Source organism: Symphalangus syndactylus, chromosome 18 (genome assembly GCF_028878055.3).
Source record: "Symphalangus syndactylus isolate Jambi chromosome 18, NHGRI_mSymSyn1-v2.1_pri, whole genome shotgun sequence".
NCBI classification, from domain to species: domain Eukaryota; kingdom Metazoa; phylum Chordata; class Mammalia; order Primates; family Hylobatidae; genus Symphalangus; species Symphalangus syndactylus.
The window spans coordinates 85,102,270-85,129,562 of NC_072440.2; the positions used below are offsets into that span (position 1 = coordinate 85,102,270).

General features: G+C 50.9%; 2 protein-coding genes across 7 annotated transcripts in view; one reads left to right on the plus strand and one right to left on the minus strand.

Annotated features, from left to right (window-relative positions):
- On the plus strand, nucleotides 1-21,083 carry CGREF1 (cell growth regulator with EF-hand domain 1). Of its 4 annotated transcripts, none has more exons than XM_055252532.2 (6): nucleotides 1-291; nucleotides 15,662-15,752; nucleotides 17,432-17,497; nucleotides 17,593-17,663; nucleotides 17,799-17,923; nucleotides 20,087-21,083. In XM_055252532.2, the coding sequence occupies exons 2-6, from the start codon at nucleotides 15,673-15,675 to the stop codon at nucleotides 20,141-20,143; spliced, it is 399 nt and encodes a 132-aa protein (XP_055108507.2). In that variant the 5' UTR covers nucleotides 1-291; nucleotides 15,662-15,672; the 3' UTR covers nucleotides 20,144-21,083. The 4 variants fall into 4 exon arrangements, with proteins under 4 accessions (XP_055108507.2, XP_055108504.1, XP_055108505.1 ...); XM_055252529.2 differs by lacking the exon at nucleotides 20,087-21,083 and adding an exon at nucleotides 18,132-18,844 and having other exon boundaries at nucleotides 7-291; XM_055252530.2 differs by lacking the exons at nucleotides 1-291; nucleotides 20,087-21,083 and adding exons at nucleotides 8,291-9,057; nucleotides 18,132-18,844.
- KHK (ketohexokinase) overlaps nucleotides 19,978-27,293 on the minus strand; it is a 13,390-nt gene continuing 6,074 nt past the window's right edge. The window contains exons 3-8 of one of the 3 annotated variants that reach the window (XM_055252527.2): nucleotides 25,301-25,435; nucleotides 23,105-23,177; nucleotides 22,261-22,407; nucleotides 20,656-20,744; nucleotides 20,363-20,520; nucleotides 19,978-20,274 (exon numbers count right to left, since the gene is read on the minus strand). In XM_055252527.2, the coding sequence (XP_055108502.1) occupies nucleotides 20,189-20,274; nucleotides 20,363-20,520; nucleotides 20,656-20,744; nucleotides 22,261-22,407; nucleotides 23,105-23,177; nucleotides 25,301-25,435 (688 nt within the window). In that variant the 3' untranslated portion in view covers nucleotides 19,978-20,188. Of the gene's footprint in view, nucleotides 20,275-20,362; nucleotides 20,521-20,655; nucleotides 20,745-22,260; nucleotides 22,408-23,104; nucleotides 23,178-24,976; nucleotides 25,112-25,300; nucleotides 25,436-27,293 lie in introns of all 3 variants that reach the window. The other 2 variants (XM_055252528.2, XM_063622767.1) reach the window with 2 other exon arrangements.

The following is a 27,293-nucleotide window of genomic DNA, read 5'->3' on the forward strand; positions in this document are numbered from 1 at the left end:
GCGCACATGCGCACTCACACACGCACACGGGCGCGCGCAGCCCCTCCGGCCGCGGGCGCAGCGAGGGCGCCGGTGGAGCTGCGAAGGGCCAGGTCCGGCGGGCGGGGCGGCGGCTGGCACTGGCTCCGGACTCTGCCCGGCCCGGGCGGCGGCTCCAGCCGGGAGGGCGACGTGGAGCGGCCACGTGGAGCGGCCCGGGGGAGGCCGGCGGCGGGAGGCGAGGCGCGGGCGGCGCAGCAGCCAGGAGCACCCACGGAGCTGGACCCCCAGCGCCGCGCGGCGCCACAGCAGGTGGGTGACACCCCGCCCCGGCCGGCCGGAGACCCGAGCCCATCACCGTCAGCCAGCCAGAGCCGCGCGAGGGAGGTGGCCTCCAGCCTCTGGTCCAGATCCTGAGAGCGCAGTCCCTCTGCATCCCCTGCGGCTCAGACGCGGCGGGAGCAGTGGCCCTTGCCCCTGTGTACCCTGAGGGCAGGTGGAGGAAGGGACTGGAGAGCGAGCCTGAGGCTCCTTGGTGTGAATTTGGGGCTTCACAGTTACCCAGGCGCTTCCCCCAGCCCCGCATTCCGTGTTCCAGCAGTCCTGGGGGAGGGGCAGTTGGCGGGAGCTTTTCCCCTCATCTGACCGGGAAGAAATGGAGCGCTGGGGAGGGCCCGAGGCTGTCGTCCCCTTGGAAGTGGCCGAGGGACCAGCTCCCGAGTGTGGGCTCCTCTAGCCCTGTAGCCGCTGTCTCCTTTCTTGGGGGATGGGTGCTGGGAGGCACAAGGGCACCAGAGGAATAAATTAAGAATTAAGGGAGAGGATTCCACTCAAAATTTTAGCTTCCCAACAGTTCGACTCTACAGGAGATGGAACTGCCAGCCTGTGAGGTGCTAGGTTCCTGTCCTGGAATGATTCAAGCAGAGGCCATTTGACAGGGTTGCTGAGGAAGAAATTTTTGCACTGGATGGGAAGTTACCCAGGATAACCCTGCAAGGCCCCTGCCACAGCCCAGAGGCTCTGAAATACCCAAGCAGCACCTGCTTGGTGCCAGGCACCTACACTAAGTTTTCTCATTACAGCCTTCCCAAACCTTTAGGAGACAGATACTGTTACCCTCATTTTTAAAATGCAGATCCCGGCCGGGTGCAGTGGCTCACGCCTGTAATCCCAGCACTTTGGGAGGCCGAGACGGGCGGATCACGAGGTCAGGAGATCGATACCATCCTGGTTAACATGGTGAAACCCCCGTCTCTACTAAAAAACAAAAAAAAATTAGCCGGGCGTGGTGGCGGGTGCCTGTAGTCCCAGCTACTTGGGAGGCTGAGGGCAGGAGAATGGAGAATGGCGTGAACCCAGGAGGTGGAGCTTGCAGTGAGCAGAGATCGTGCCACTGCACTCCAGCCTGGGGGACCGATGGAGACTCCGCCTCAAAAAAAAAAAAATTCAGATCCCAGGGCTCAGAAAGGTTAAGACACCTGCCTAGGTCCCACAGTGAGTAGTATCAGAGGCAGGATTTGATCAGAAGTCTAACCTGTAGAGCGTGCTCTCCTCCCATGCACTGGTGCAAAGGCTTGAAGAATACTGGGGCCGGAGGGTCATTGTGAATGTGTGAGTGCGTGTGTGTGACATAACTTTGTTAAATTACATGGCAACTGTTAACAGTTATGGTGGCTTTCATGTCTTTATTAGGGTAATTATGTTCATGCACATTATAGTTATAGAAAATGGTTAGAGACATTTTTATTGGACAGGCAGTGGTTCAATAACTTTTATTTCTCTCACTTACAAAAGCTTTTGTTAATGTTTAGAAATGTCTAAGTGTCAACACATCACACTAACCTCATTACACATTACATGAGGTGCCTTAGCTTTTCCTTAAACCACTGAGGTGGGTTACTTGTACTAAAATGTCACAGTTGGAAGCATTACTTAGAACATTGGCCAGGTGCAGTGGCTCATGCCTGTAATCCCAGCACTTTGGGAGGCCAAGGTGGGTAGATCACTTGAGGTCAGGGGTTCGAGAACAGCCTGTCCAACGTGGTGAAACCCCGTTTCTACTGAAAATACAAAAATCAGCCAGGTGTAGTGGTGCACACCTGTAATCCCAGCTACTCGGGAAGCTGAGGCAGGAGAATCGCTTGAGCCTGGGAAGCAGAGACTATGGTGAGTAGATTTTGCACCACTGCACTCCAACCTGGGTGACAGAGCGAGACTCCATTTCAAAAAAAAAGAAAGAGAGAGAGAGAGAGAATAGGCCCGGCGTGGTGGCTCATCCCTGTAATCCCAGTACTTTGGGAGGCCAAGGTGGGCGGATGACTTGAGGTCAGGAGTTCAAGACCAGCCTGGCCAAGATGCCGAAACCCCATCTCTACTAAAAATACAAAATTAGCGGGGCATGGTGGCGCATGCCTGTAATCCCAGCTACTCAGGAGGCTGAGGCAGGAGAATCACTTGAACTCGGGAGGTGGAGGTTGTGGTGAGCTGAGATCACGCCATTGCACTCCAGCCTGGGCAGCAGAGTGAGACTCCTTCTCAAAAAAAAAATTATACTGAAGGTCCACATCATTTACTTCTTTTCTCTCTCCCTTTTTTTGAGACAGTCTTGCTCTGTGACCCCAGCTGGGGTGCAATGGCACAATCTTGGCTCGTTGGGCCGGGCGTGGTGGCTCACGCCTGTAATCCCAGCACTTTGGGAGGCCGAGGCGGGCGGATCACGAGGTCAGGAGATTGAGACCACGGTGAAACCCCGTCTCTACTAAAAATACAAAAAAATTAGCCAAGCGTGGTGGCGGGCACCTGTAGTCCCAGCTACTCGGAGAGGCTGAGGCAGGAGAATGGCGTGAACCTGGGAGGCGGAGCTAGCAGTGAGCCAAGATTGCACCACTGCACTCCAGCCTGGGTGACAGAGCAAGACTCCGTCTCAAAAAAAAAAAAAAAAAAAAAATCTTGGCTCGTTGCAACCTCTGCCTCCTGGGTTCAAGCGATTCTCATGTCTCAGCCTCCGAAGTAGCTGGGATTACGGGCACGTGCCACTGTGCCTGGCTAATTTCTGTATTTTTAGTAGAGATGGGGTTTCACCACATTGGCCAGGCTGGTCTCAAACTCCTGACCTCAGGTGATCCTTCCGCCTTGGCCTCCTAAAGTGCTGGGATTACATGTGTAAGCCACCACGCCTGGCCATTTTTTTTTTTTTTAATGGCATCTTGCTGTCATCCAGGCTGGAGTGCAGTGGTGTAATTATAGCTCACTGCAGCCTTCAACTCCTGGGCTCAAGTGATCCTCCTGCATTAGCCTCCCAAGTAGCTGGGACCATAGATTTGAGCCACCATGCTGTCTAATTAAAAAACAATTTTTGTTTGTTTTTTGTAGAGATGGGGGGTCTCATTTTGCTGCCCATGCTGGTCTCGAACTCCTGGCTTCAAGCAATCCTTTTGCCTTGGCCTGTGAAGTACTGGGATTACAGGCATGAGCCATTGTACTCAGCCCAATCACTTGCATTTTTGAGGTGGACTATAACCGAATGCTAAGGTTGTCAGGAAGGCCCACGACATTCCAGATTGAGGATGGAACAGGTTGGGCAAAAGCACTGAAAAGTGAAAGTGGAAAGTATTTTAGGAGACTCCAATAACTCCTTTGTTTGAAGCAGAGTGCTATCATAATGCAGCACTGGAAGATGAGTCAACAGTAACTTGATACTGACTGTAGAAGGCCTTGAATGCCCAGGTGAAGATTCTGGACTATAATCGAAATAGGGAGCCATTGAAGATTCTAGAGCAGTGGAATTCTAGCAAAGGAAGATTTATCTGATGTGGGTATGGAGGGTTCTTTAAGTGGAGAAAATACCAGAGACAGGGATAACACTAAAAGTCTTCTATATTAGTTTGTGCCAGAAGTAATTCATTATTCATTTAATGTTCACTGTAATCCTGTGAGGTAAATATTATCTCCAGTATGCGGATAAGGTAACTGAAGTTTAGTGAGAAAAATTAATTTACCCAAGGTCACAGGGACAGTCAGTGGTGGCGCTTGGGTTTAAAAGTAGGTCTGGCTGGTTCCAAAGCTCTGTTTTCTGTCCATTAAACATACTGAAGAGTTAAATATATGAGGGGTACATAGGACCAAGAAGAGGAGAGTGATAGTCATTCACAGGGTAGGACTCAGGACCAGGTGCATAATTTGCAGGGCTCGGTGCAAAAATGATTGAGAGTTTCAAGATAGTGACAACAGAGCATTAGCCCAAGCACAGGGCCCCTCTGAGAGTGGGGACCTTGTGACTGCACAGGACGCATACCCATGAAGCCAGCCCTTATATGGTTGGTCTTCCAATTACTATGGCAGTTTAACAAACCACCTCAAAATGTAGTGGCTTAAAAGGATAATGGGCCCAGCATGGTAGCTCATGCCTATAATCCCAGCACTTTGGAAAGCCGAGGCAGGAGGATTGCTTGAGCCCGGGGGTTTCCGATGAGCCTGGGCAACACGTGAGACCCTGTCACACACACACACAAAAAGATAACGTTGACGTTGACTTTGCACTTGAGTGCGGGCTGTGGAGACAAGTACATTTCTACTGCATTCAGTGTTGGCTGGGGCAGCTCAGAGGCTGGGGGTTAGAATTATCTGGAGCTTGGCTCTTTCCCCTGTCTGGTTGTTGGGCTGGGAAGATTTGAGCTGGAGGCTTCTCAGGCATCTGTTTCTAGGTGGGTTCTCCACACTGTCTCTTCCATAGAGTGGTTTCAGGGAGGCCAGGCTCCTTCCATGGTGGCTCAAAGTTCCAGAGGTGCATATCTGTGTGTCAAGTGAAGGGGAGAACCAGAACCAGGCATAAGCCAGGTCATTTTTATTACCTGGACTTGGAAGTCATGTAAGCACCATTTTGGCAACTCATTAGAAGCCAGTCACTAAGTCCAGATCATATACAAGGGGAGGAGAGTTAGACTCCAAGTTTTGTGGGAAGGAATGTCAAAGAATGTGTAGACAGATTTTTAAAGCCACCACTGTGGCCTAATGAGTGAGAGTATGAGTGGATCTGAGGGGTGCTTCCCCTTTATGCCTGAACGGCTTCCCCCAGAGTCATCTTTTGGAGTTTACAGACATCCTCCTTTAAAAGGCATCTGAGGGCCAGGCATGGTGGCTTACACCTATAATCCCAGCACTTTGGGAGGTCGAGGCAGGCGGATCACGAGGTCAAGAGATCGAGACCAGGCCGGGCGCGGTGGCTCACGCTTGTAATCCCAGCACTTCGGGAGGCCGAGGTGGGTGGATCACGAGGTCAGGAGATCAAGACCACGGTGAAACCCCGTCTCTACTAAAAATACAACAACAAAAAAAAAATTAGCTGGGTGTGGTGGCGGGTGCCTGTAGTCCCAGCTACTCGAAGAGGCTGAGACAAGAGAATGGCGTGAACCCGGGAGGTGGAGCTTGCAGTGAGCCGAGATCGCGCCACTGCACTCTAGCCTGGGCGACAGAGCGAGACTCTGTCTCAAAAAAAAAAAAAAAAAAAAAAAAAAAAAAAAAGAGATCGAGACCATCCTGGCCAACATGGTGAAACCCCGTCTCTACTAAAAATACAAAAATCAGCTGGGTGTGGTGGCATGCACCTGTAGTCCCAGCTACTTGGGAGGCCGAGGCAGGAGAATTGGTTGAACCTGGGAGACGGAGGTTGCAGTGAGCCAAGATCACTCCACTGTACTCCAGCCTGGTGCCAGAGTGAGACTCCGTCTCAAAAAAAAAAAAAAAAAAAGGCAACTGCTAGTGCGTAAGAACACGTGAAGCCTGGATGATGAGTTTTGACAGCTCTGAGGGATTTAAATTACTCCAGTGCCTCCTGTCAGCCTGGGTCCTAGCAGTAAACAGATGGGGTGGAGAAAGCAATTTGAGAGGAGCCAGGTGGGAAGGGGGTGTGTGAAGCCACTGTGGGGCCGTGCAGATGAACTCTTGGAAGGAAAAAGGCCTTATTGTAGATCAGGCACTGCACTTTACACATCTTGTCTCATTAATGAAACCCTCACCACAGCCCTGCCAGAGGTGCTCTCGTCAGCCCCGCATTACAGATGGAGAACCTGAAGCACAGAAAAGCCCCACAGCTAGTGGGCTGCGGAGCCCAGATTTGAAGAGAGGCAGCCTGAGGTCAGGGCCCATACCCCCAACTTTGGGCTGTACCACCTATTCCATAGCAATTCTGTGTTTCTCTTGTTTTAACATTTGTATCTTTTCCTACTTACATATTTGCAAGCTTTAGGGGGAAAAAGAAAAAGTAATTCGACCTTAAGCAATTAGCTTAGTGATAAGAGAGTGTCTCATATATGGCACGTGTTCAATAAATATTAAAGAAATGAATATTTATCCTTATTGTACAAACTTATATCTAACTTGCCTTCCCTACGGATGCTTGCCCTCTGGTCTTTGTCATGTGGCAGCTGCTGGTGCTTTCCATGGTATTCTCTGTGGCACCCGGGCCAGGGGGCCAGAACTTCTGGCATTCTCCTGGCCAACTGGCTCTCTCAGCCATTAGGCACCCCTCCTTCCACCTTAGGGACTGGAACCCTCAGCTGACCTCAGTCCCCTTCTTCAAACCAGCAGCACTCTAGATACAAAGAACTGGGAGAGGCAGCCCTCTCTCTGCCCGTTCACCCAGACCCTCCTTCAGCTGCTGCTTCCTGACCTCTCAGGCACCCTGTAGGCAGGGCCTTCTCTCTAACCTTCCTGGAAACAAGGCACTCATCTCTGCAGCTCCTGGACCTCCATTCAGTACCCACAGGGTTTCTAGGGAGATTTCTGTCTTCTACTGTCTGCTGAGGCCCAGGTGGTGGAACCCCACCCTTCTGGGGACCCGGGAAGCCTCCACACACTAGCTGCAATTCCTTCAGTTCTCTGTCACTTGTCTCCTCGAACTTGATTTATGGTATATTTCATGACACAGAAGTTTAAACTTTTGATGTACTGAAATCTGCTCATTTTTTCCTTTTAAACTTTCTGAGTTGATTTATTTAATGGTTCTATCGCATAATATGGTTTGTTTAGCCATTGCCTAAATGTTGGACATTCAGGTTGCTTACATTTGTTTGACTAATATTAATAGCACAGCTATACATATCTTTGTAATTTCTTTTCCATTTATAGTCTTTTATGTAATCCCCAAGACGATATTGTTGGGTCAGAGTTTTAGGAAATTAATACACATTTCCAGACTGCTCTCTAAAAACATTTCAGGTTTATAGTTCCAGAAGCAGTAAAGGTTAATACTCACTGATTCAGTTTCCTTAGTGATTGTAAGACTATCAAAGCTTGTTATTTCTTTTTGCATCAGTTTTGCTATCAAGTTTTTCTAGGAAATTGGCCATGTCCTCTAAGTTTTCAAATCTCTGCTGTTTCTTTAGTTATGTCCCTATTTTCCTTCTTAATATTGTTTGTACCTTTTCTATTTGTTCTTTTAGTCTTTGGTTTGTTTTTATTTTTTTCTGAAATGGGGTCTCACTCTGTCACCCAGGCTGGAGTACAGCAGCACAATCACAGCTCACTGCAGTCTCAACCTCCTGGGCTCAAGTCATCCTTCACCTCAGCTTCCCAAGTAGCTAGGACTACAGGCGTGCACCACCACGCCCAGCTAATTTTTTTAAATCAATTTTTTGTAGAGATGGGGGTCTCACTATGTTGCCCAAGCTGGTCTCCAACTTCTGGGCTCAAGCAATCCTTCTGCCTCAGCCTCCCAAAGTGCTGGTGAGAGGTGACAGCGTGTGCCCTCGCTCGCTCTCGGCGCCTCCTCGGCCTTGGCGCCCACTCTGGCTGCGCTTGAGGAGCCCTTCAGCCCACCGCTGCACTGTGGGAGCCCCTTTCTGGGATGGCCAAGGCCGTAGCCGGCTCCTTCAGCTTGCAGGGAGGTGTGGAGGGAGAGGCGCGAGCGGGAACCCGGGCTGCGCGCGGCGCTTGCCGGCCAGCGCGAGTTCCGGGTGGGCGTGGGCTCAGCGGGGCCCGCACTCGGAGCGGCCGGCCGGCCCTGCAGGCCCCGGGCAGTGAGGGGCTTAGCACCTAGGCAAGCAGCTGCTGTGCTCGACTTCTCGCCGGGCCTTAGCTGCCTCCCCGCGGGGCAGGGCTCGGGACCTGCAGCCCGCCATGCCTGAGCCTCCCCACCGCTGTGGGCTCCTGCACGGCCCGAGCCTCCCCGACGAGCGCCACCCCCTGCTCCACGGCGCCCAGTCCCATCGACCACCCAAGGGCTGAGGAGTGCAGGCGCATGTTGCAGGACTGGCAGGCAGCTCCACCTGCGGTCCCGGTGCAGGATCCACTGGGTGAAGCCAGCTGGGCTCCTGAGTCTGGTGGGGACTTGGAGAACCTTTATGTCTAGCTAAGGGATTGTAAACACACCAATCAGCACCCTGTGTCTAGCTCAGGGTTTGGGAATGCACCAATCTACACTCTGTATCTAGCTAATCCAGTGGGGACATGGAGAACCTTTGTGTCTAGCTCAGGGATTGTAAACGCACCAATCAGCACCCTGTCAAAACAGACTACTCGGCTCTCTGTAAAATGGACCAATCAGCAGGATGTGGGTGGGGTCAGATAAGAGAGTAAAAGCAGGCTGCAGAGCCAGCAGTGGCAACCCGCTTGGGTCCCCTTCTACACTGTGGGAACTTTGTTCTTTTGCTCTTTGCAATAAATCTTGCTGCTGCTCACTCTTTGGGTTCACGCTGCCTTTATGAGCTGTAACACTCACCTCAAAGGTCTACAGCTTCACTCCTGAAGCCAGCGAGACCACGAACCCCCTGGGAGAAACGAACATACTCCAGACGCGCCGCCTTAAGAGCTGTAACACTCACCGCGAAGGTCCGCAGCTTCACTCTTGAGCTAGCGAGACCGCGAACCCACCAGAAGGAGGAAACTCTGAACGCATCCGAACATCAGAAGGAACAAACTCCAGACACGCCACGTTTAAAAACTCTAACACTCACCGCGAGGTTCCGCGGCTTCATTCTTGAAGTCAGTGAGACCAAGAACCCACCAATTCGGGACACACTGGGATTACAGGTGTGAACCACAACACCTGACTCTCTTTGTTCCTAATTGAAATTGCCAAAGGTTTGTCTGTTTTACTAGGCTTTTATTTCTTTGTATATATGTATTTTTTATTTTACTAGTCTTTTTAAAGAAACAACCCTTGTTTGGCTCTGTTGCTCCTCTTTATTGTGTTTTTAATTTCTGCTATTATTTATTTTAATTTGTTTAAGTGTAGTCTCTTTTACTACTGCTGTTTTTGTTATTTTGGGGCTGTGTGTGTGTGTGTGTGTGTGTGTTAGAGATAGTCTGACGGTGTCACCGAGGCTGGAGTATAGTGATATAATTGCAGCTTACTACTGCCTCAATCTCCCAGGTTCAAATGTTCTTCCTACCTCAGCCTCCCCAGTAGCTGGGTCTACAGATGTATGCCACCACATCCAGCTAATTTTTTTTTTAAATTACTTTCTGTAGAGACAGGGTGTCGCTGTGTTGCCCAGGCTGGTCTCAAACTCCTGGGCTCAAGTGATCTTCCCACCTCGGCCTCGCAAAGCGCTGGAATTACAGGCATTAGCCACACACCCAGCCGTTACTTTTTATTTCTTCTTTTACCTCTTTTCCTGCTTTTTTTTTTTTTTTTTTTTTTTTTTTTTTGAGACGGAGTCTCGTTCTGTCGCCCAGGCTGGAGTGCAGTGGTGCAATCTCGGCTCACTGCAAGCTCCGCCTCTCGGGTTCACGCCATTCTCCTGCCTCAGCCTCTCCGAGTAGCTGGGATTACAGGCGCCCGCCACCACGCCCGGCTAATTTTTTTTGTACTTTTAGTAGAGACGGGGTTTCACCGTGGTCTCGATCTCCTGACCTCGTGATCCGCCCGCCTCGGCCTCCCAAAGTGCTGGGATTACAAGCGTGAGCCACCGCGCCCGGCCTTTTATTTCTTCTTTTTCCTCTTTTCCTGCTTTTATTTCTTCTTTTTCCTCTTTTTCTGCCTTTCTTTCAGTTCATTTTTAAAAATTCCATTCATTTTTTTTCTACTGGTTTGAGGCTATACATTCCATTTCTAATTTTTTAGTGGTTATCCTTAAAATTTTAACATGCTTTTTTTTTTTTTTTTTTTTTTTTTTTTTTTTTTTGAGACGGAGTCTTCCTCTTGTTGCCCAGGCTGGAGTGCAATGGTGTGATCTCGGCTCACCACAACCTCTGCCTCCCGGGTTCAAGCGATTATCCCGCCTCAGCCACCCGAGTAGCTGGGATTGCAGGCATGCACCACCTTGCCGGGCTAATTTTGTATTTTTAGTAGAGACAGGGTTTCTCCATGTTGGTCAGGCAGGTCTTGAACTCCCAACCTCAGGTGATCCGCCCACCTCGGCCTCCCAGAGTGCTGGGATTACAGGCGTGAGCCACCGTGCCCAGCCTTAACATGCATGTTTAACAAAGTTCATCAATATGTCTACTCTTTTCCCAAACGGCCATCTTTGCTTTACATGTCATTGTCCAATATTGTAGTTCAGGGCAGCTTTTTTGCCTCATATATTAACATAATTATCATTGTTTAACAGTCTATGTTTCTTTAGATTTAGCCACATACTTTGTGATTTCTTTTCTCCACATGTTTTCTTGCATTTCAAACTTTTTTTTTTTTTTAAGACAGGATCTTGCTCTATTGCCCAGGCTAGATTACAGTGGTGTGATCACAGCTCATTGCAGCCTTCACCTCCTGGGCTCAAGCAATCCTCCCACCTCAGCTTCCTGAGTAGCTGGGACTACAGGCACACCCCACCATGCCCGGCTAATTTTTTCCTATTTTTTGTAGAAATGGAGTCTCACTATATTGCCCAGGCTGGTCTTGAACTCCTGGGCTCAGGAGATCCACCTCAGCCTCCCAAAGTGCTCCCAATAGGCACGAACCCATATCCAGCCGAATTTCCTTTAATGAAGCAATGTTGGTGGCAAATTCTCTAAGTTATTTGTCTAAAATTGTTTTTACAAGGTAGGAGGATTGCTTGCACCTAAGACCAGCCTGGGCAACAAAGTGAGACCCTGTCTCTACCAAAAAAAAAAAAAAAGCTGGGCATGGTGGCACATTCATGTCGTCCCAGCTACTTGTGAGGCAGGAGTGGAAGAATTGCTATGATCATGCCAGGAGTTCCAGCCTGGGCAACAGAGTGAGACCCTGTCTCTAAATAAATAAATAAATAATTTTGCTTCACCTCATTCTGCAAGATAATTTTGCTGAGAATAGAATTCTAGAATATCAGTTTTCTCCCCTCTCTGAACACATTAAAATACTATATTTGGGCATCATTGTTGATGTCAAGAAATCAGCTATCAGTCTAATTACTTTTCCTATGAGATGATTTGTCTTTTCTTTCTGACTGCTTTTAACAATTTTTTTTTCTTGAGTGTTCTATTTTAGAAAAATAGGTCTAGGTGAGAATTTCTGTTTATTTAATCTGCTTTGAATTGTTGGGCTTCCTGGATTGGCATATTCCAGTGTTTTGCAACCTATTGGAAAAATGTCAGCTATTATTTTTTCAAATACTGCTTTTTTCCAGTTGTATCTCTTATCTTCTCCATCCACCTTGCCACTTAACCTCTGTTTTATATTTTCTATGTCTTTGACTCAATGAACTGCACTCCGGATAATTTATTCAGATCTATTTTCCAGTTCATTAACGCTCATATCAGTTGTGTCTAATCAATTTAACTCACCCATTGCATTTTTATTTTTATTTATTTTTTTAAGACAGAGTCTCACTGTTGCTCAGGCTGGAGTGCAGTGGGGCGATCTTGGCTCACTACAACCTCCGCCTCCTGGGTTCAAGCGATTCTCCTGCCTCAGCCTCCCAAGTAGCTGGGATTACAGGCGTGTGCCACCAAGCCCAGCTAACTTGTATATTTTAGTAGAGACGGGGTTTCACCATGTTGGCCAGGCTGGTCACCCACTGCATTTTTAAAGTCAATCTTTTATTTCTAAAAGTTATGTTTGTTTCCTCTTCAAATCTACTTGGTTATTTTTATGCTCTCTTATTTCTTTCTTTCTTTCTTTTTTTTTTTTTTTTTTTTTTTTTTGAGACAGAGTCTTGCTCTGTGGCCCAGGCTGGAGTGCAGTGGTGTGATCTAAGCTCACTGCAACCTCTGCCTCCGAGGTTCAAGTGATTCTTCTGCCTCAGCCTCCTGAGTAGCTGGGATTACAGGTGCCCACCACCACGCCTGGCTAATTTTTTGTATTTTTAGTAGACATGGGGTTTCACCATGTTGGCCAGGATGGTCTCAATCTCCTGACCTCGTGATCCATCAGCCTCAGCTTCCTAAAGTGTGGGGACTGCAGGCATGAGCCACCGCACCCGACCTTTTTTTTTTTTTTTTTTTTTTTAAAACACACTGTTGCTGGCCGGAAAACTCTCTTATTTCTTCCTCATAGTTTCAAGCTTCCCTTTAATTTCTTAAAACATGTGAACTGGCCGGGCACGGTGGCTCACGCCTGTAATCCCAGCACTTTGGGAGGCCAAGGTGGGCAGATTACGAGGTCAGGAGTTTGAGACCAGCCTGATCAACATGGTGAAACCCCATCTCTACTAAAAATACAAAAATTAGCTGGGCATGGTGGCACACGCCTGTAATCCCAGCTACTTAGGAGGCTGAGGCAGGGGAATTGCTTGAACTCGGGAGGCAGAGATTGCAGTGAGCCGAGATTGCACCACGGCACTCCAGCCTGGGCAACAGAGCGAGACTCTGTCTCAAAAACAAAACAAAACAAAACAAAAAAAAACATGTGAACTGTATCTGCTGTATATTCTGTGTGTAACAATTCCAACAGCTTTTCCAAGTCTACTTTTCCCTGCTATTGTTTTGCTGGCTCTTACTCACACTGTCTTATTTCCTTGTATGTTTATAATGTTTTGGCTATGAGTTCATATTCCTGGAAACTTCACCTATGGAAATTCTTTGAGGCCTGGATTAGAGTTGAGTTCCTCCAGAGATGTATGTTTTCCTCTGCCAGTCATCTGGGGGTGCCATCAGCCAGGTTGCACTTCAAAATATATTACCTACTTTAGATGTTCTGAACCATACAGGTAGCATTAATAATTCCAGCTTCAAACCCACATTAGAGGGCAGGCACAGTGGTTCATGCCTGTAATCCCAGCAGTTTGGGAGGCTGAGGCAGGAGGATCACCTGAGATCAGGAGTTCAAGACCAGCTTGGCCAACACAGCGAAATCCTGTCTCTAGTAAAAAATACAAAAAATTAGCTGGGCATGGTGGCACATGCCTGTAGTCCCAGATACTCAGGAGGCTGAGGCAGGAGAATCGCTTGAACCTGGGAGGTGGAGGTTGCAGTGAGCTGATATCATGCCATAGCACTCCAGCCTGGGCGACAGAGTGAGTGAGACACTCCACCTCAAAAAAAAACAAAAACAACCCACATTAGATCAGGCTTGTTACAGATTCTCAGGGAGTTGTTTTTTTTTTCTCTCTTCTACACAGCACCAAAATCAAGAAAGGCAAAATTCTTTGCTGCCCTTCTTCATGACAAATTTACTTTTTGTTCATGTTCAGAGTGTAGCTGTTTGGAATCCCAGCTTTACGTAGGGAATCTCTTGTTAGTTTCTTCATATCAGCTGGGCCCAGGTATCATCTCTGGTCTCCTTTACAGCACAAGCACTCTGACAGGCAGCTCAAGTTCACCTGGGTTTGGTTTGGCAGATACTCCTAAGGCAAAAGCTGATGTCAAGCTCACTTTCCCCCAGATTACTGTTTTCACTGCACATTTGTACTGTTGAGGATTTCTTGCCAACCCAGTGCTTTTGAAAAGATACTTTCTATTCTTATCCAGCTTTGTGGTTACTTTCGTTGGGACATTTACTATTACACTCCCAGAAGTGGAAGTCTGAATGTGTTTCTAGCCCATCCTTTTTCTGGGCTGTGTCCCTTTGAGGGTTTCGTGTTGATAGAGAGATCTCAGTTCCAATGGCCTACCTTGAACGGGCCCAGGACCTTGTTTTCTCTTCCAGGCGCAATGACTAAAACCCTAGGATTTATGTTGCCAGCTGATGTTGGTGAATACCTTTAGGGCAGCTGTGGCTTCAGCATCTTTTTTTGGCCACTGGGGCTTATAGATACCAACAAATTATGTATACTCACTTTTTCTGTTGGGCCAGTCGTATGCATAGAAAAATGAAGACAGGCCAAGTGCGGTGCCTCACGCCTGTAATCCCAGCACTTTGGGAGGCCCAGGTGGGCAGATCACCTGAGGTCAGGTGTTCAAGACCAGCCTGACCAACATGGTGAAACCCCATCTCTACTAAAAATACAAAAACCCCATCTCTACTAAAAATACAAAAATTAGCCAGGTGTGATGGCAGTTACCTGTAATCCCAGCTACTTGGGAGGCTGAGGCAGGAGAATCGCTTGAACCGGGGAGGCAGAGGTTGCAGTGAGCTGATATCACACCACTGCACTCCAGGTTGGGTGACAGAGCAGGACTTCTTCTCAAAAAAAAAAAAAAAAAAAAAAAAAAAAAAATGAAGACAAGTTCTGTGACTCTAGGTAGCTTCATCTTGTGGACTTCCATATTTAGCTGGTTTTCCCTTAAGTTAGCTCTAAAAGGCAGAATTTTTATTTATCTTCCCATTAGCCAGGTGCTTACCTGCTCTACCCCTCATCTCTCAGGAAATGGAAGTCCACCCAGGCAGTGGTCCTGAACCTTATTAGGGTCATGGGATGCTTGGAGAATCTGCCGAAAGCTATGAACCTTCCTCTAGGAAAACCCAGTGCCAGCCAGATGGGGGTGTTCCTGATCCTCTGCTAGACCATCAAGCATCTGACGATTTTTCTTTCTAGAGATGGGCTTGGGGTCTCAGGCCTTGGCTTTGGTGGGCTTCTGCTTCCTCAGGAACTCATATTACCTGTACGTACCCTGGGACTCATCAGAAAGCTTCAGGCTCTGTTTGATTGGTCCATTCTATCCTTGACTGTTTTCATATACTCAAGTGGTTGATTTTGCCAATGGGCCTAAGCCATGTCAGTCTTAGGGGAAGTTTTTGTTTTTTCCTTTATAGTGGGTCTAATTTTCCTAACTGCATTTAGCAAATAGCAATTCCTGGGGCCACTGTTGGTCTGACCCTGATTTATTGTGTTTTCAGTTTGTACTTGAGTTTAGACCTATTTCAAGAAGTCTGCGCCTCTTTTGATTTGTTCTTCAGTGGGTTTTTAATAAACACAAACAGTCCATTTCTCTTTTTGCCTGTGTTTAAGTCTTGGTCTTTTTGTGACTTCCTGCATTTCTAACCCGGCCTTTTTCTTAAACTCTGCGCTCCTTTCCATCTGTAAGATGAATGGGCTGAAGGAGGTCAGACATGCTTGCGCTGTACTTTTCTGGGCACCTTGGCACCTGGTGGGGAGCAAGGGAATGGGGCGTGGGGTGGGGATGCGCCCCCAGCTCTGCTTCAGCCACAGCAGGCCTGCCTTTATGTGCTTTATATACGAGAGTTGGAGTGACATTTATTTTGAGCGTAGTTCCATGGGGGGATCCCTGCTGTCTGTGTGTGAGTTCTCCCTGAGGAGAAGTCCTGTGTTTGGGGCTGCAGGTAGAAGCAGGGAGAAAAGGCACTTGTGTCTAACCCAGCCCATCTGTGACACGGTGGCAGACGCCCCTTTCCCCCAACGCCTGATTCTCTTCCTTGTTCCAGTTCCAGGAAGGATGTTACCTTTGATGATGAGAGTGTTAATCCTGCTGCTGCTCCCCGAGGGTCAGGCTGCCCCAAAGGATGGAGTGACAAGGTAACAGGGTTATGAGGGCAGGGCCAAGGGCTGGGAGGAGGGAAAGTCTCTAGAGAATCCAAAGGTGTGGTGGACCCTCTGGGAGGCAGGAGACTGGGGTGTAGGTTCCCCGATCTCTGTATCTCCCTGCCACCAGCCTGCCATCTTGTGCCTGTCAGAGTGCCACAAAGTGGGCATTCAGTACATGCTTGTTGGACCCATTTGGAATCAGGGAACTCAGCTCCAGTGCGTCATGAAGAACAGGGAAGAAGCTATGGCGCCAGGGAAGTGGGGGCTGCAATTGTTTGTTTTTGAGACAGAGTCTCACTCTGTTGCCCAGGCTGGAGTGCAGTGGCATGGTCTCAGCTCACTGCGAGCTCCGCCTCTTGGGTTCAGGCAATTCTTCTGCCTCAGCCTCCCAAGTAGCTGGGACTACAGGCGCCCGCCACCACGCTGGGCTAATTTTTGTATTTTTGGTAGAGATGGGGTTTCACCATGTTGGCCAGGCTGGTCTTGAACTCCTGACCTTGTGATCCGCCCACATTGGCCTCCCAAAATGCTGGGATTACAGGCACGAGCCACCATGCCTGGCCTGCAGTTTTGTTACCAAGACTTTAAGATGGGCTGGGTGTGGTGGCTCACGCCTGTATCCCAGCACTTTGGGAGGCCGAGGCGGACAGATCACCTGAGGTCAGGAGTTCGAGACCAGCCTGGCCAACATGGTGAAACCCCATCTCTACAGAAATAAAAAAACAATTAGCTGGGCATGGTGGTACATGCCTGTAATCCCAGCTACTCAGGAGGCGGAGGCAAAAGAATCGCTTGAACCCGGGAGGTGGAGGTTGCAGTGAGCCGAGATCAAGCCACTGTACTTAGTGTGGGTGACAGAGCGAGACTCCACCTCAAAAAGAAAAAAAAAAGACCTTATGGTGGGAACACCAAAGAAGTAGAGATCATTAGCATGTCATTTCTATGTTATCTGAATACCTTTCTGAAGGGTTTTATTTATAAATACTGTGCAATGGGTATGCTGGGTAGAAGGGGAAACAGCCGTAAGGGCTAGTAGCTGTGACAAAAGTTGCTGCAACTCTTGCCAGCTCTCTGGCATCACAGGTCTGGATTGACTTGGGCAAACAGTTAACCCAGTCTAGAAGTGGGAGCACATTTGGAGCTTGAAAGACTGACAAAGAGATCCTGAGCAGCTTGAAACCCCAGAACCAACAGATATACCCTGTCCTTGAAAAAGTATAGGTCAATTTTATGTCATGGAGCAAACTGGGTCTATATAAAACTGGGCAGTGCCACCGGGCTCAGCCAGAGACCTGTCCCTTGGCTCCTAGCATCGAAGGAGAGGGGTCCGTGACCCATGTTGTCCTGCCACTCACTGGGCTGTTTTCTTGGATCTCTAACTTGTGTCTACTAGGTGTGGCCTCATCTGGCCTCTACCTAACCAGATGTTTTATTTGGGTTTTCATTTAAAGTCTAAGGTAGCCAGCTGCAAAAACAGAGTCTGAGGGAGTTAAGGATTTGGTTCCAAGGAGACCAGAAGAGCCTCCTCCCTACAAGGTTTTTGGAATTTTGGGGGCAACTCCCTTTGGGTCTGGGGAGAGAACTCTGCCAGGAGATTGGAGGCAGAAGGTTGGCAGGCTGGGCCCTGCGGGAGGCTCTCTGCAAGGCTGATCCTCCCCTTCCTCCTCCAGGCCAGACTCTGAAGTGCAGCATCAGCTCCTGCCGAACCCCTTCCAGCCAGGCGGGGAGCAGCTCGGGTGAGTAAGGTGGGCTGGGGGTGCTTTCAGGGAGAAGACCAGGCCCGGGGCTGCAGACTCACCTCTCCCAGGCTGTTTCTCCACTTTTCTGACAGACTTCTGCAGAGCTACCTAAAGGGACTAGAAAGGACAGAAGTGCAGCCGGAGCATCTGAGCCGGGAGCAGGGTGAGGGGCTGGGTTGATGGGGCCAGGGATGGGAGGCTCTGGGCAGCCAGATCTGGGACTGACCTCGGCTGCCCCATTGACTCCTGCCTTCTGCACCTCCCCGGCCCCTCTTCTAATCCAGCTTCTCTTCTCTAGTTCTCCTCTACCTCTTTGCCCTCCATGACTATGACCAGAGTGGACAGCTGGATGGCCTGGAGCTGTTGTCCATGCTGACAGCTGCTCTGGCCCCTGGAGCTGCCAACTCTCCTACCACCAACCCGGTAAGCTCTGCTGGACGGAGATCCCCGCATAAAGGAGACCCAGCACTTTGGGGCTTTGGTCTTTCTCATCATAACTCTTTTGGTGAATCCTCTGTAAAAGGAGGGCTCAGAGCTTGCATGGCAGGGATGCAAGGGTGTGTTAGGGAGGGTCAGAACTCCTGGGAACATCTCTGTCACTGGAGATCCCACAGTGACTCTGCTTCCACAGGTGATCTTGATAGTGGACAAAGTGCTCGAGACCCAGGACCTGAATGGGGATGGGCTCATGACCCCTGCTGAGCTCATCAACTTCCCGGGAGCGGCCCCCAGGCACGTGGAGCCCAGAGAGCCCCTTGCTCCATCTCCTCAGGAGCCACAAGCTGTTGGAAGGCAGTCCCTATTAGCTAAAAGCCCATTAAGACAAGAAACACGGGAAGCCCCGGGTCCCAGAGAAGAAGCAAAGGGCCAGGTAGAGGCCATAAGGGAGTCTTTGGATCCTGTCCAGGAGCCTGGGGGCCAGGCAGAGGCTGATGGAGATGTTCCAGGGCCCAGAGGGGAAGCTGGGGGCCAGGCAGAGGCTGAAGGAGATGCTCCTGGGTCCAGAGGGGAAGCTGGGGGCCAGGCAGAGGCCAGGGAGAACGGAGAGGAGGCCAAGGAACTTCCAGGGGAAACACTGGAGTCTAAGAACACCCAAAATGAGTTTGAGGTATACATTGTTCAATTGGAGAATGATGAGATCTAGATCTTGAAGATACAGGTACCCCACGAAGTCTGAGTGCCAGAACATAAGCCGTGAAGTGGGCAGGGGAATGTACGCTGGGATCAAGGACCACCTCTGTGCCCCCTGTCTGGTCCCAGTAGGTATCAAGTCTTTCTGTGCAGCTCAGGGAGACCCTAAGTAAGTTAAGGGGCAGATTACCAGTAAAGGACTGAATGAATTCATCCCCCCGGGCCACCTCTCTACCTGTCCAGCCTGCCCAGACCCTCTCAGAGGAACAGGGGGTTGGGGACCGAAAGGACAGGGATGCCGCCTTCCCAGTGTTTCTGGGCCTCACGGTGCTCTGGCAGCAGAGTGCATGGTGCTAGCCATGGCCAGCTGCAGAGGACCCAGTGAGGAAAGCTCAGTCTATCCCTGGGCCCCAAACCCTCACCGGTTCCCCCTCACCTGGTGTTCAGACACCCCATGCTCTCCTGCAGCTCAGGGCAGGTGACCCCCGTCACCCTGTGTCTGCCCCCCACCCCCAGTAATATTAATCATCACTAGAACTTTTTGAGAGCCTCGTACACATCAGGCATCATGCTGGGCATTTTATATATGATTTTATCCTCACAATTCTGTAGCCAAGCAGAATTGGCTCCATTTGACAGATAAAGAAATTGAGGCAGATTGCGTTAAGTGCTGTACCCTAAGGTGACATGCAGTTAATTAAATGACAGATTTGAATCCAGGTCTGTCTGACTCTAAAGCCCTTTACATTATATGCTCTTTACATTATAAGGCCTTACCCACCCTATATTGGAGTTGGCCCCAATTCCAATATGTGTTCCAGATCCAACCTCCCTGAGGACAGCAACTCTCTGTATCCTGGGTCACATTTGTGGCTGAGGCACCCCCTTAATTCCAAGGGTGAGATTTTCAGGCTCTGGGGCAGTCAGCGGGAGGAGATATTTTTGGACAACAAAGACCCCATCAAATCACAGGCTGGTGAGCAGGGCAGAGGAGGCGCCCCCCCGCCCCTGGCCCACTGGCCTGTCAGTTTAGCTCATCGGTGTGGACTCCCAGCTTCTCAGCTATGGGAATAGAGTCTGCACAACGCAGGGCCCCGAAGAGCTCTCACGGCTTCTTTGGCAGGTTCACTGGGTGTGGGGCACTGAGTGTCCTCCCCAGCCAGGGCAGAGCTGGTGGCAAGCCCAGGGCACTTCTCGCTGCTCTAGCCCAGGCAGCCCCTCCTCTGGGCCCGGGCGGAGAGGTTAATTTGGGGAATGGACACACAGGGAGGACCGAAGAGTCAGAGCCTCAGGAACGCCCAGCCAGAGCAGTTCAGACATTGAGGACAGAAACTGCCAGGGGAAGCTGGCTCTGAGGAAGATTTATTTGCTCTGAGGCTCTGCAGGGAGAGGTGTGTGGGGAACACAGGACACAGGCAGAGTCTTTCCCACAGCCTGCATCTGTCCCCTGAGCAGGGCAACCTGGACACCAGGCTGGATGGAGGGGAGAAGGCGATGCAGCCGCAATGGTAACCTCCATGGTGTGCGGGGAGCCGGCACCTCCTGCTGCACTTGCTCTCACACGATGCCATCAAAGCCCTGCAGGCCACACTTCTTGCCGGCCACCTGGCACCCGAATCTCAGTGCTTCCTGCATGCTGCTCCCTGGAGGAGGGACAAGTAGCTAGGTCAGCCAAGTGTTTGGGGCAGGGACAGGTCCCAGTCCTTTTTCCCCTCCTGCTGCCATACTCACCCTGGGAGAGGCTGAAGATGACGGAGGCATTGAAGGTGTCTCCAGCTCCCAGGGTATCCACCACACGGGGTGGCGGGAAAGCATCCGAGTGGAGCAATTTGCCATCAGGGCCCAGGGCATCGGCGCCCTCCTCAGCCCAGGCACAGACAAGCATAGCCCTGCAAGACGGCTCCACTCAGCTGCGTGTTAGCCCACCCCGTCCCCCCAGCCATCCCCCCAACCCCAGGGCGGACCCCTGGAGTCCAGGCTCATCCTGTACCTTCTAGAGCCCCTTCCTGGCTTCCCCGGCTCACCCTTTCCTCACACGACCATACAAGCCCCTCAGGGCTTCCTCTGCCGACTGGAACCCCAAGTGCTTGGCCACATCTTTGCTGACAAACACCTGTGGGCAGTGGAAGAGAAGCTGGTCGTCACTTCTAACTCGTCACTCACCAACAGCAGCTGGTGTTGCCTCCATTACAACACGACTCCCCCAACATGTCCACATAGATCCCCAACATAGCATCTCACTGTCCCACGGGAACGTGGTTTTCTTTTTTCTTTTTTGTAAAGACAGGGTCTCCCTGAGGCTGGTCTCGAACTCCTGGCCCCATATGATCTTCCTGCCTCAGCCTCCCAAATTTCTGGGATTACAGGTGTGAGTCACTGCACCTGGCCAGAAGCACATTTTTATTGATGCTTATATGTGATAGAATACAGCCTTGTAAATTGTGAAACAAAAGCCCTGGTCCATTTGTTCTCGGATCAATGGATTGAAAACCCACAGAAAGCCATGAGCGCCACCTTGGGGTGGAATCTACCACCGCCATGCTGGCTCCCCGGAGCAGTTTTGCTGGTTTTTCCCACAACTATGTCCTCTAGGTATGGTTTCTTCATCTGGAAAACAAAGGGGCTCCCTCAACACTACCTACACTTTTGAATCTCCAGAGAAAGTTTTGGTAAAAACAAAACACCAAAACCTTGGCTCTACCCCTGCCAATCAAAAACAAGATGGTGGGGCTCAGGCACTGCAATCCTCCTGCCTCAGCCTCCTGAGTAGCTGGGACTATGGGTGCACACCACCATGCCAGGATTTTTTTTTTTTTTTGGTATAGAGACAGGGTCTTGCAATCTTGAATGCCTGGCTGAAGTGATCCTCCTGCATTGGCCTCCCAAGGTGCTGGGATTACAGGTATGAGTCACTGCTCTTGGCCTAATTTCTTTATTTTCATAGAGACAGGGGTCTTGCTATGTTGTCCAGGCTGGTCTTGGACTCCTGGCATCAAGCAATCCTCCTACCTCAGCTTCCCAAAGCGCTGGGATTACAAGTGTGAGCCACTGCACTTGGCCCGCATTCATCTTTTTTAATATGCAGCCAAGGTTGAGGACCTTGGCTGGATGGTCTCCAACCAACTTCTGCTATGATGCTGGGATTACTTCCCAAATTCCATTTACATCCAGCCTTTTCAAAAAGAGACTCACGCAAGTCTCCTTCCCACCCTCCCCTCACCCCTAGCAGCCCCCACAACCTGCCAGACACCCGAGTTGGAAGAAACCTCAGAGAACAGTTGTATGCCCTCATTCTGCAGAGGAAAAGACTGGGGAGCCCCAGAGAGGAGATGCTTCCACACAGGCTTTCCCTGTGGCTGTTTAACTCCTACCCAAGCCCTCTGGGCATTCTTAGACCTATGCACCCACCTGGGGTGGAGACATTCTACTCCTTGCTCACTGCTGAGGCCTGCACTGGAGCCCAAGCCTAGGGGTCTACCTCTTTGCTTTAACCCCCATCCCCCATCTTCAAACACCACCAAACCAGGAACCACTATTCCAATTGTGGTAGGCAGGATAAAAGGACTCTGGCTTCCTTTAAGAACCAAATTAGCCGGAAGGGGCAAAGAGAGGCTGAATGGGGTACCCACCACGTCTCCGTAGCCAAACAGCTGGAAGAGCTCCTCTCGTGGCTTCTCCACCTCCACGGACACCCGGATCTTCTGCTCTGGAGGCTGCCTGGTGTTGTGTGCGTCTATCCGCTGCAGCATCTTCACCTGCTCCGACGCGTTCCGGCCCTGGGACAGGACAGGGCAGCTCAGGACTGCTGGGCACTGCCTGGCCAATCTGCCTCATTCTTCCTGCCCTGCTGAAACTCTGGGTGAGGAGGGAGAGGGCCTCGGGGAGGCTGGGCTAGAACCCCATCCTAAATTACAAAATTCAGCGCTGTCGTGGACTTTGAAGACCTTATCAACCAGCTACTCCATTCCACAGATGAGAAGACTAAAGAATAAAAGAAACTGTCAAAGACCGACCATAGGTTAAATGACGGAGCTAGAACTCGGACTTCTCAGGGTTTCCTCCCACCCAGACTCCAAAACCTCTCTTGGAGTAAAGGCTCTAGTTCCCTTTATTTGGGAGCTGAGTCAGGCCCTGTCCTTCCTGCTTCCCCAGAGGTCAGGCCATAAGCAGTCAGATGTCCGCCAGAGGCAGAGTTGGAGGCAGTGGGGCAGCCTGTAGCACAGAAAGCACAGGACTTTGCCTGGAGGCAGCTGTGCCTACGTTCTGCTGTGTGACCTTGAGTAAGTCACCTAATCTTTCTGGGCCTTAGTTTCCTCACCTGCAGACATAAGGAAGGATGGAGAGGGAATGAGGGGATTGGATTCATTTATCTCTAAGGTACTTCGTGATTCAAATAAACCAAGGATGCAGAACATGTGGAGGACGCTGGCAGGTTGAGCCCCTCGAAACACAGGTAAGGCAGGGCTTGCTTGCCTCAATGTGGATCCATTTGAACTGGGTCAGATCAACCTTCTCAAAGTCTGTAGCAGACACATCTGGCAGGCTCCTAGGTCACAGGATGGAGAAGACAGAGAAGAAGGAGCATGATGGGGTCAGCCAGAGCCAGGATCTCTAACTAGCAGCTGTGGACCCTGTGCCTGCACTGCTGGCAGCATGGCAGGAAGCTGGATCCACAGCACAGGATTCTCAGGCTCAGCTCCAGGGTGGTCCCTGTTACAGTCTGCTGGGGTGCCCCTACCTGAGTTTGAGGTTGTGATTAAATTATCTCAGGGTAAACTGAACAGCAACACATGTCAACGGGCCAGGTCTGTGTGCCTTGGAGACTGCATCTCCCAGAATGCGCTGAGAGCGCCAAGCCTACATTTCCCAGAATCCCTTGCAGCAGCTCGCGGCTCCCACAGGCAGAGCCCTGGGAAAGTATAAAGCCCGCGACCCCCTGCCTGGGCTGTCTGGTCCCCCTCACTTCTGGCGCCCCAGCGTTGGGGTTTACCTATGGCACCCCTGTCTTGTGTTTAGTAGCTCACCGTTGCAACCCCGAGGTCAAAGTAGTTAGCACTTGAGGAAGAGTTTGTGTTTGGCTGGCTTAGGAAAGGAAACTCCAGATACGGGTCTGCCTTGATCTTCTTGGGCCAAACGTCAACTCAGCCAACGTCCCTGCTCCACATTCTGTAGCCGAATCCTTCCACTTAACTATAGCTATGTGATCTGCCCGGGCTTTTCGGAGGCAACTTCCACATTTGATAAATGGGGCCGAAACCCTCAGCCTCCTTGCAGGCTGCTGCAGTGTAATGTGTGTGAATGTGCCTGGACTGTGGCCAGTGGGCAATAAACATTTCTCCGCAGAGCTCCTCTCCTGTAAATAGCTATGTTGTGTCCTTGATCAGGGTTACTACGGATTGTTGCTTAACAAGTATTTGACTAGGATTGCCCAATGTGAAGGTCACCTGTAGCACATATGCCTGCCTACTCACTCACTGCACATATGGAGCCCAGGGATAGCTGCCCCCTCCTCCAGGTCCAGCAGCCAGGCTGGGCAGTAGGGACAGCCTGAACCTCGGGGCTGCTGGGCTTGGGCCCTCTCAGCCATAACAGTACCCGGCACGTACTAGGTTCTTAGTACACTAAACCTCTAAAATCCTGCAGGAGAGAGTCTGCGAGGGATGAGAAGTGTCTATGCCCATGAGGCCTCTCTTGAGTGGCCTGGGACCCTGATGGGAGGGATAGCCCCTTCCCCAGGTCAGCACCATGTTAGATGACCCCGATCTGCTGACCCAGTGTTCCCTTTCCCCTCCTTCAGCAATGGCTGTGAATGGTGTGTGGCGTGTGTGGTCTGGCTTCATCATGCTGGAAACTTTGGGGGGCTGATCTCTTTTACACACCCAAACCCCAGCTCCTTGGTGCCATGCTGCAGGCTGGCAACTCTGGGGCTGACCCTGGAAATCCCAGTGGGGACCACCCCCAGCCCTTCTTAAGAAGGGTTGAATCCCATCTCCTACCCTTCTGTCCTGAGAACAGTTTCCCCGTACCCACACCCAAGCTGCTGATTAATGATTTAATAATTATGGAGGAATCACTTCATAAATTACATTTTATATAGGCCTGCCTGCCCTTCTTTGGTGTTGACCAAGGCCAAGTCACCAAGCACAGCAAAGCCCACCCCTTCCCACCTCACTTTTCCCCTAATTGAAAGCAATTAGGAAATCACTGGACATTTTGGCAGAGAAGCAATTTCTGGTACACAGAAGCCACAGAGGGGAGCAGTTGGGATGCCCATGGTGGCGAGTGAGGGAACTGATTGAGCCAACTGATTGGTGGTTGTAGCAGGGCGAGGCCCGGGAGCCTTACGTGTCATGGAGCACAATGGTACGGTTGCCATTGGAGTTGTTGATGATGCAGCAGGAGCTAGGGGTGTCCCCCTTGCTCTGCCAGGCCACCTGAGACACGTCCACGCCCCGCCGCCTGAAGTCGGCCACCAGGAAGCTTAGGGTGGAGGCCGGGCCAGGAAAAGGGCAAGGAGATACAGATTAGAGCCTGCAAGTGGCCTGGACCTCCAACAGGAGTGGGGAGAGGGTGCTGGAGCACATGAGCCTCTAAGAGAAGAAGAGTCCTGTTCTGGGAGTTTTTGGTGGCGGCGGCAGCAGCTGGCAAGGCACAGACAGTTGTACAAACCTGTCATAGTATAGGATGGTGCGGCTACCACTGGCCTCGTTGATGATGACCGTGGCGATGGGGATGGAGCCTGTGGTCTGAAAGACCGTGTAGCGTAGGTCCACAGAATAGCGGCGGAGGTCATCCAGGACAAAACTGCCAGGGCGGAGTAACCCGAAGGGGGTGCAGTTCGACAAGGGTTTTGGGGACTGGAGGGTAGCTGGCAGGGCCACTAGAGACCCTGAAAGGCAGGGGTGCAAGCAAAGGGGGCTGGGAAAGGACTGGGAATCACAGTCTTGCGACAGGCAGTGCAACAGGGCAGGAGATGCAGGAGTGCAGAGCCTGGAGCTCAGAGAGAGGAACGCTAAGGGCCATCCTTTTAGGTCTTGGCTGAAGCATGCTCCGATCCTGACTCTGTTTTTCAGTCCAACTCAAGCTGGAAAGGATTTATTCCTGTTCATAAAGCTAGACAGGACCCTAGAACCTGTACCCTGTTTGAACCAAGCAGGTGGGAGCACCGTGGCTTGTTTCCTGCAATGCCCAAGCAGGATTAATAATTAATCTCCAAGGCAATACTTTGCCCCCGGCTGTCCTCCACAAGCTCATCCATGGTGCTGTCCTCTCTGGGTACCCCCCAGTCCTAATGCTGTGATTCCTCTCACTCTCTGCCTGCCTCCAGGAGGCCCAGCCTGGAAGTGGTGCTGCCTTGGTGAGCCAGCTCACTGCTTTGTCCTCCTGCAGCCAGGTGAACCCTCCTGGGCAATCAGCTGGCTCCCCGTGCCTGATGCCACTCAGTATGGGCCTGGGCCAGAACTCTCTCCTGGAATGCCCTCCATGCAGAGTGAGCCCAGGGGCAAGGACAAGGAGGTCAGCCCCAGCCCTTCCAGCCCTCCCTGGACATGCATTGTTCTGTGCTCAAGAACTGGCAATTATGCCCAGCAGTCCAGCCACCATCCTGGCTTTTCTCACCTGGCCAGAGCCCGCTTTCAGCAACACCAAAGCTGGATAATACAGATTTGCATAAAGATACCAAGTCAGGGCATCAACCCTTGACTTACAACTCCTTTAAATAGTAGCTTTCCAAAAGCATTGGAAATATGGTTTTGTTTGCCAAGTAACTTTTGCACCCCAGTGCCTGGGACATGGTAGGTGCTCTCTAAATGTTTGCTGAGCACATGGGGAGAATTCTGAATAAACCACCCATCGGCATGATTGCTATGTAAAGGAGAGTCGACCACCCTAAGCCAGAGCCACAGTCCTGCCTCCAGCTCAGAGGAAAGGAGCTATTAAAGAGGTTTAATGAGTCACCAGCCCTTGGCTCTGAGCCATCCTGTCCCATCTCACAGGGCAGATTCTCTCCCTCTATTCTCTTCCTGCCAGTTCATCAAGGCAGGGAGTTTGGCTGTAGCTCAGGTGGTTGGACTCTGCCAGCAGCCCCCTTCAAACCAGGGTTCAAAGGGCTGCCCTTCACAGGCCAGCAACCTGGCAGCCTGCCCCGGTGCCCACAGTGTGCAAAGTGTGGGCCTCACCTCCCGATAAGTGCTTGCTGAGTCGGCAGCACCAGGGGTCAAAGGGCTCTGAGGTCCCTGTAGCAGCCAACACGGAGGGCGTGCATGAGCCATTTAGGGCTATAGCCCTGACAGCCGGGGAACTGGGAGGTGTGGGTTCTGAGCCCAGCTTTAGCATGTGGCTTCAGGGTGTCCTTGAACAGGGTACTCTCACTGCTTCAGTGAATAACAGGGACATGAGCACCATCCCTGCCTCTCAACTGAGACAGAAACTGTGGGCCTGGACCCAGGGGAGGATGGGTACCACGTGTCCCTAACTGCCTTCTGCCTCAAGCATGGCCAGGATAAGGGACTTAAGATAAGGCAAAGGCAAATCCACCGCAGAGTCTGCAGGAAGCAAGGAAGGAGAAGGGAAGAGGCTGAAGCAGGCTCCAGGAGTGTCCGGGAAACAAGCTGTGGCAAGGAAAGCTTCACGGGGCAGCATCAGCCGCCGAACCGCAGAGAGG

Excerpts from the sequence above, each read along its gene's own strand:
- CGREF1 (XM_055252529.2), top strand. The coding sequence starts at position 15,673 with ATGTTACCTTTGATGATGAGAGTGTTAATCCTGCTGCTGCTCCCCGAG. Across the intron at positions 15,753-17,431 it reads CCAAAGGATGGAGTGACAAG|GCCAGACTCTGAAGTGCAGC; the intron begins GTAACAGGGTTA and ends TTCCTCCTCCAG. Across the intron at positions 17,924-18,131 it reads ACTCTCCTACCACCAACCCG|GTGATCTTGATAGTGGACAA; the intron begins GTAAGCTCTGCT and ends CTGCTTCCACAG.